We start from the raw sequence: 7,675 nt of genomic DNA, 5'->3' as shown, positions 1-7,675 counted from the left end.
AACAGCAAGAACTGTCCTTGTATATATCTGCAGCACATCTCAACTTTCATGGTCACCCAAATAAACCACTGGGTGGAAACATGCTCCCAACACACTCTTCCATCCTACCAGGGCAATATGTCAAGGCCTATGGTTTGTTGTATAGACCACACATCTCCAATTGCAGGCAGAATTTGGTCCCTCTGACACACCAAGTCTTTCTCCATGAGCAAAGGAGCTGTTTTAATTGTGAACACTACTGTTCCTCAGTAGTTTTTTGAGGAACAAAACATTTCTTTCTTGGTCATATTGCTTATTGCCATAATGCACCCAAGTTGCAAGCTGGGCTTTTAAGATCTATGAGCTATCTATATATAATTTAACTCCAGCAACAGACACCATAAAGGAGGCAGAATCAACTTTCAGAAAACTAATTTTAATCAAAACAAAAAGAAATTTGTTATCAGTAACAAGTTTATAAAACAGTGATTTAGTTACATAAATAAATTGATATCATTGTATCAAATCTTAATTTCAACTTCATGAGCATGTTTACATGGGTAATGAAGTACAACCTTTTTACCTATTATAATAAATAAAATGGAAAGCATGAAATAGTTTTTCTAAACAAAAATACCTACAAACATACCTCTAGCATGTTCTCTAATGAAGGGAACAAGAGACACTGGACAACTTTTGCACCAAAACAAAAACTGTTTTAAAAAGCACAAGGATACAGAACCATCAGCTAAAGCAAAGACACGATACTGTAATCAAAGTTGGTATTTAATAATATAATGAATGGTTTGGTAGTTAGATCTCCAGTTTGGTTAATTTAAAGCATTAAGACAAGGCAAGATAGAAGGCTGCTTTTGTTTGAGTAATTCTAGAGAAAATAAAATATATTAGAAAAATGAACAGAAAAGTAGAACAGTCATACCTACACAACTTTTTGTCCTGCACAAAGTCGAAATACTTATGCAGAATATATATATATATATATATATATGCATATTTGTGCACAAAGGTTAGCTTAGTATTAGCTCACTGCAAAGGCATAATGTATCACATCAATCATTTTGCACTTTGTGTCAAAAATAATATTTCTTTAAGTTTCCTAGGCTAGGAGGCACAAACCCCAATTCCAGCACACTGTAATTCTTAATGCTAAGGCTTGCTTCTCTGGCTGTGTATTTTTTGTTGCCCCTCTTTACTATAGTGCCTGTTACAAGCATGTGTTTATGTGTGTATACATACATACATACATACATATATATATATATATATATTTAAAACTTCCCCAGTAGGTATCATTCCAACCATGATGCAATCCAAAAGATGGCTCCGAATAGATGCCCAGCATATAGTTCACTACCTGAGCCAACCCTGAAACAAGGCGCACTTTAGTCCTTCAGATAGTTTTTCTTTAAAACCAAGCTACTGCAGCTTCAAGTATTTTGCATTACATAAATTTGATTTTTTTATAAATTAATGTTAGATTTTTTCAATATTCAGACATATACTATAATATATATACAGTACAATAAATGCTCTCATACTTTAAAAAATTTATTTTGATAAATCCCTGAGAATGTATGTTGACAGTCGCTAAGTTTCCACATGCACAAGCATTGTGTGCCATGCTTCTGGATGAACAGCACTGCAAAGCCACATGGTCAGCCTTTTAGCTACTAGTATTTCATTTGTTGGTTTGTTTAAATATGTTGAAATATAACGATGAGTTACAAAGGAGTAAAGCTGAATCCATTCGAGGTACTTATCACAGGATGGAGGTGTTTTGTTTGATTTTTTAAAGCCATTGCAATATGTTTTGTTTTTGAGGCTGTGAACATATACAGAAAGAACAGGAGAGTGATGTGGGCTTTTGCCACTTGACAACATATACTCAGTGTAAAACAAACCTTTTTTTTTAACCTCTCTCTCACACAAAACAGAAAAAAGGAAAAAAGATTTAAACACACAAACTTTCACAACATGACAGTTTAGTTTTCAAACTCAGTATAACTATACACATATAATACCAGTGTGGCTTTGTTTCTTTAAGTTCAAAAGCATACAAAGGCAGGCTCAAGTAAAAACAAACCACCTCCTCCCTTCACTCATTTTCATCAACCAAACCGCTCACGAACCAACATCATCAGTTTCTTTTTGCCTTTGTAGATTTGTTTTAGGTTATCAATAAACTGTGTAAACTGTATGTGTCCATCGTGAGCCATTAAGAAGGTCTCTCGGGCCTTGCTGAGGAACTCTATAAACTCACTATAGTGTCGTGGGCTGATATGAGTGAGACGTGAATGAGTTGTATTAATGTAAGCTCCAATCGTGGCATCCAAGAGTTGTCTTAAAGGGGTTTTGTCCAGTGACATGAGCTTACCAGAATTCCTCCTTCCATGGAGTCCCACCATACCAGGAGTGGTCAAAGTACACCTGCGCAAAATATCTGACAGTACTGTTGCACACTTGACACTTTTGACCACCAGAGGTATTACAGCTGCTAGCTCATTTTTCCCAAGAGAGTGGCTGAGCGCACATGCCCAGAGAACATCATTAATGGCAGGGTGTGTGTCCTGATTGTAACTCAGGTTGAGATGTGTTATGGCCAAAGTGGCCAGCTTATAGGCCCGCATAGGGTAACCACGGTGCTCCATGTATCGTGCTATAGTAAAAAGCTGTGAGTAGCTCATGCTGGTTGTAGCAGCATCTAGTACAATTTGGTAAGCAGTCTCAAAAGCTATGTGATCCTTTTCACACAGAGTCAGCGCAGAGAGGGCACAGTTTTGAGGATCCTTCATGGCACACTGTAGAGCAAGTGTTCTAGCACTGCTGGCCAATTTCTCCTGCTGATGGCAGTCCAGATGCAGATGGACAATGGTGCTGTTGGACATCACTGTTGTAGCAACAATACTAGTGGCTTCTGTTGGAGTGAAAAGTGTAAACCAGTTTTGCATTATACTATCCAATGCATAAACACCTGGGGAGAGAAAGAAAGGATTAGGTACAACTGACAAAACCTAGCAGATATAGATATTCAGCAAAAGATTATATTCAAAGTTCTGAGGTTGCCAGTACACTGGAGACCAGTTTCAGCAAGAAAAGCTAAACCAGATAACATCTGCAAAAGGATATTAAAACAAAGGCTAACTGTGTACACTGTAGCAATCACTGAAATGCAGATAACAAAAAAGCCTGCAAGATAAGCTTCTATATCCCAGTGAGACAACTGAGCTGTTTTACTTGTTACCTAAGACAATTTGGATAACAAGTTCTGGATGATTTGGTCTTATATCACTCAAAAGCAGCCCTCACACCAAACACTTAAAAGGCAATTTTAACTTCTTTACGTGCATCTCACAGTACAGCGCATGCACAAAAGAATATTAAAGCATGCCAAATGTCTAATTTAATATAACACCATGACATTTAATACTAAGCACAACTTTAAAAGAAATAAAATAAAAAATCCTAATCTATACCCTCTCTCAACAGGCTTTTCAGATACATCTTGAATCGAATTGATATGCACTTGAACATAAAGATTTTTATTAAGGAAATACTCTGAGCAATATCGTAGAAAGGCTTGGGTTGTGTTAGTGTTTGGTTTGCTTTCCAGTGCAGACGAGAGGTCTGCACAATGCCATAGCCACGTAATAAAGAAGCATTACACTCCAAGCTTGTATTTATAAAGGGGCTTTAAAATATGAAACCAAGAAAACAAACAATGAGAACCCTTTCCTGAGATCTTGTCTGCCACACAGTGGGACACAACCTTAGCATTTCATTCACCTGTTTTCTGGTTCATCTTCCCCACAGCTGACAAGACAGTGCTCTCACCAGTCTTTTGGAGCCTCACCCTTCAGAGCAAGCAAAGTTGTAGCATAGAGTAACATCCCATAACCACTACCCTTTTCTCTGCTGCAGCCTCAAACCCAACATGGAGGGAAGAAGGGGAAATCTGGGTTATGGACGTCCCTACCTTGAAGGGGAAAGAAGTTACACTGCATTAATCAAGTATTGTCTCACTTGGCCTTTGCCTATTCTATTACATGCTAAAAAAACCCACTCATCATGGACATAATTATTGTCTTCTAAAAAAGGGATTTTAAAGAGGAGCAGAAGGTGGGAGATATTTGCAGAGCCTGAGTGCTGACAAACAAGATCAAGCCCTCTAAGATTAGCTGACAAAAAGGCAGGAGCCCTTGAGAAGCATCTCAGAACATACCTATTTCTGTTGCACATGTTACCAACCACCTCACCATTTCCCGTCGTCGCCAATTCAATGTTGACAGTGTCATCCGCATTACCTATTAAAACAACACAAAGTACAAATTAATCCTATTGTAAAACAAAGACAATATACCAACAATCAGGGATTTAATTTACTCAAAGACACTGAGGTTCAAAATGTCAGCCTCTTGCCTTCTCCATTCTGTTACCTCTTTTTATCTGATATGTCAAAAAACTTGATAAATACTACCCAGCTATCTTAGAAGAGCATGCAGAGAGTAATTCCAACTGCAGGTCCTTCTAGGCTAGAGGAGAAACTGTTTTATTTGGGGAGAAGAAAAAAGCAAACAAAACCCCCACCACCCCACAAAAAAGCCTTCCTATCCCCAACCAACAACAAAGCCCAATTATTCAATTATTCAAATTAAATTATCCTGTCTCTTCCATCTATGTATATAAATCTTTAAAGTGGAAATATGCCAACTCCTGTTGGCCAATCTAACCAATCAGATTTTTCCCCCATCTGCATTTTTTGGTCATTGACTTCAACAATGCAAATAGGAGTCAGAGTGTACTGTGATTTGATTGGCTGCTTATGCTGCAAAGATACATATATATACACTTCTGGATATATCCCAGTATTCTGGAGCACAAGTTATAGTCTCCTCTATATTTCCAGTTGAAAGCAGCAACACTGGAAGAAACAGACAGGTCCAGTCTATTAATATGTGGCTGCACAGCTGGTTGTCACCACCATAATTTGGGAGTTTTTGACAATGGAATGGCCTATGCAGCACTGGGAACGCTGGCATCAGACAGAACTCACCTTTCTCAGCGAAGGAGGAGAGTCTTTGCTCAGGAACTAGTGGGACTCATTGGCAGGGCTTTAAACTAGATGTGAGGGGGAAGGGGGACTACATCAGGCTTGTACCTGCGAAGCTGTGGGATGAAAGGGCAAGGTTAGAGGGATGGAGTGCAAGTGAGGGTCCTCTGGCGGTGACTCTGAAATGTGCTGGCCACACTGGAGCACAGTTGCAGTCTTATGGAGATGAGCCAGGGACTCCTGAAGTAACAAAAGCCAACAGGGAAACACCAGGGAAATATTTCAAAGGAATTAAGGGATGTTCTTCTAGGAAGGATACATGGCAAACAGCCCAGCTGAGGTGCCTTTACACCAATGCATGCAGCATGGGCAACAAACAGGAGTTGCAAGCCACCGTGCTGCTAGAAAGTTATTACCTTGTTGCCATTACTGAAACTCAGTGAGATAAATCCCATGTCTGGAGTGTGACTATCAATGGCTACAGGCTGTTCAGAAAAGACGGGGAGGAAGAAGAGACAGGGGTTGCTCTTTGCATCAAGAGGTGTATTGTGAAGTGTGGGAAAAGTGCCAGACACCTGGCATCCTAACCAAGATTAGAACAACAGAATATTAACCCTAAAGGCTCTGCTAATTTGTGTGTTTGCTGAGCATGCTGTGAAAGTCACCTCGGTGGAAGATCACCATATGAGTGTGTAACTTACTGTGATTGAAAACAATCACATGCATGGAATGCTTGAGACAAGTTTTGTTTGTTACAGAATTAGCAGAGGCCCTGAGGACCAATCAGAAGGCAGTTGTTTATCTGTAAAAACATTAAAATAAAAGGGAGCTTGCATGGGAAAGAGACAAAAAAGAAGAGAAAAACAACACCTAGAGCAGAGCTCAATGCTATAACACTGCATTAGTGTGTTGTCTCATTGCTGCCATCTTGATATTGACATTTTGATTTTTTATATTATTTCTTACATTTAGATTTCTCTTTGCATTTGATGTCACCACCAACAGTGAAGAGCTGTCTCTGAAGAACAGCCATGAGCAGGTCAAAAGCCTGTGGGTAAGGACCAGAGATCAAGGCAACAAAGGGAACCTTGTGGTTGGTGTTGACTTCAGGCCACCTGATCAAGGGGAACCTATTGATAAAGCCTTCTTGCTCCAGCTACAGGAGACATTGCACTTGAAAGCTCTCATCCTGCTGGGGGACTTCAACCACCCCAACACCTGCTGGGAAAGTAGCATGGCAAGTTGTAGGCAATACAGGAGACTCCTGGAATGCAAGGACAACTTCTTGAGCGAGGTAATAGATAGCCCTACCAGAGGAGATGTGTTACTGGATCTGTTGGTCACCAACGCAAGTGAGTTAATCAGAGACGTCAAGATTGGAGGCAGCCTGGGCTGCAGTGATCACACATTGGTGGAGTTTGCAGTCCTGAGGGATATGGGTCAGGTAAGGAGTAAAGTTAGGCCCTCTGAACTTTAGGAAAGCAAACTTCCAGCTCTTAAGGGAGATAGTGGGATCCCCTGGAAGACTGCTCTCAGGGACAAGGGAATGGAACAGAACTGGCAGATCTTTAAGGAAGTCTTCCATAAAGCACAAGAGCTTTATGGAATCCACAATCCACAGGATCAAGAAATCAGGCAAAGAAGACAGGAGACTGGTATGTCTGAGTAGGGACCTGCTGGTCAAAGTAAAGGGAAAGAAGCAAATGCACAGGCAGTGGAAACAAGGACAGTTATCCTGGGAAGAGTATAGGGATGAAGTTCAGTTGTGTAAGGATGGGACGAGGAAGGAAAAGGTAAAACTGGAACTGAACCTGGCAAGGGATGCAAAGAATAACAGGAAGGGCTTCTACAGGTCTGTGAACCAGAAAAGGAAGGTCAAAGGAAGTATACTCCCCTCGATAAACAGTGCTGGAAAACTGGTAACAACAGATGATGAGGAGGCTGAGGTACTCAAAATCGTTTTTGCTTCAGTCTTCAATGCCTCTCAAGTGAATAGACATCAGGAAAGGTACTGGGAGAGCAAAGTCCCTCCCACTGTAAGTAAAGATCAGGTTTGTGACCACCTGAGGAACCTGAATGTGCAAAAGTACATGGGACCCAATGAGATGCATCCCAGAGTCTAGAGAAAATTGGCTGATGCAGTTGCCAAGCTACTCTCCATGATATTTGAAAAGTCATGATAGTCAGGTGAAGTCCCAGGTGACTGGAAAAAGGGAAATATTACACCCATCTTTAAAAAGGGTAGAAAGGAGGACCTTGGGAACTACTGCCCTGTCAGCCTCACCTCTGTGCCTGGGAAGATCATGGAAAAGATCCTCCTAGAAGCTGTGCTATGGCACATGTAGGACAGAGAGATGATTCAGGACAGCCAGCACAGCTTCACCAAGGACAAGTCCTGCCTGACCAACCCAGTGGCCTTCAATGATGGAGTGTCTACTTCAGTGGACAAGGGAAGGGCTGCAGATGTAATTTATCTGGACTTCTGTACAGCCTTTGACACAGTCCCCCACAACATCTTTCTAAATTGGAGAGAGATGGATTTGATGGGTGGACAGTTTGATGGATAAAAAAGTGATTGGACAGTCACATCTAGAAGGTAGTGGTCTGTTAACAGATCAGAGTCCCAAT

The 7,675-nt window shown here is 40.7% G+C and overlaps 1 protein-coding gene across 3 annotated transcripts in view; it reads right to left on the bottom strand.

Annotated features, from left to right (window-relative positions):
- Positions 1-414: 414 nt before the first annotated feature.
- Positions 415-7,675, bottom strand: part of LOC131591630 (zinc finger SWIM domain-containing protein 6-like) — a 352,285-nt gene continuing 345,024 nt past the window's right edge. For all 3 annotated transcript variants that reach the window (XM_058862521.1, XM_058862523.1, XM_058862522.1), the window contains 2 exons: positions 4,220-4,301; positions 415-2,971 (listed from right to left, as the gene is read on the bottom strand). In XM_058862521.1, coding sequence (XP_058718504.1) covers positions 2,109-2,971; positions 4,220-4,301 — 945 coding nt within the window. In that variant the 3' untranslated portion in view covers positions 415-2,108. The remainder of the gene's footprint in view (positions 2,972-4,219; positions 4,302-7,675) is intronic.

This window comes from Poecile atricapillus, chromosome W, assembly GCF_030490865.1.
Source record: "Poecile atricapillus isolate bPoeAtr1 chromosome W, bPoeAtr1.hap1, whole genome shotgun sequence".
NCBI lineage: Eukaryota > Metazoa > Chordata > Aves > Passeriformes > Paridae > Poecile > Poecile atricapillus.
Note: the sequence above shows the minus strand (reverse complement) of the source record. Positions and strands in the feature narration are given on the sequence as shown.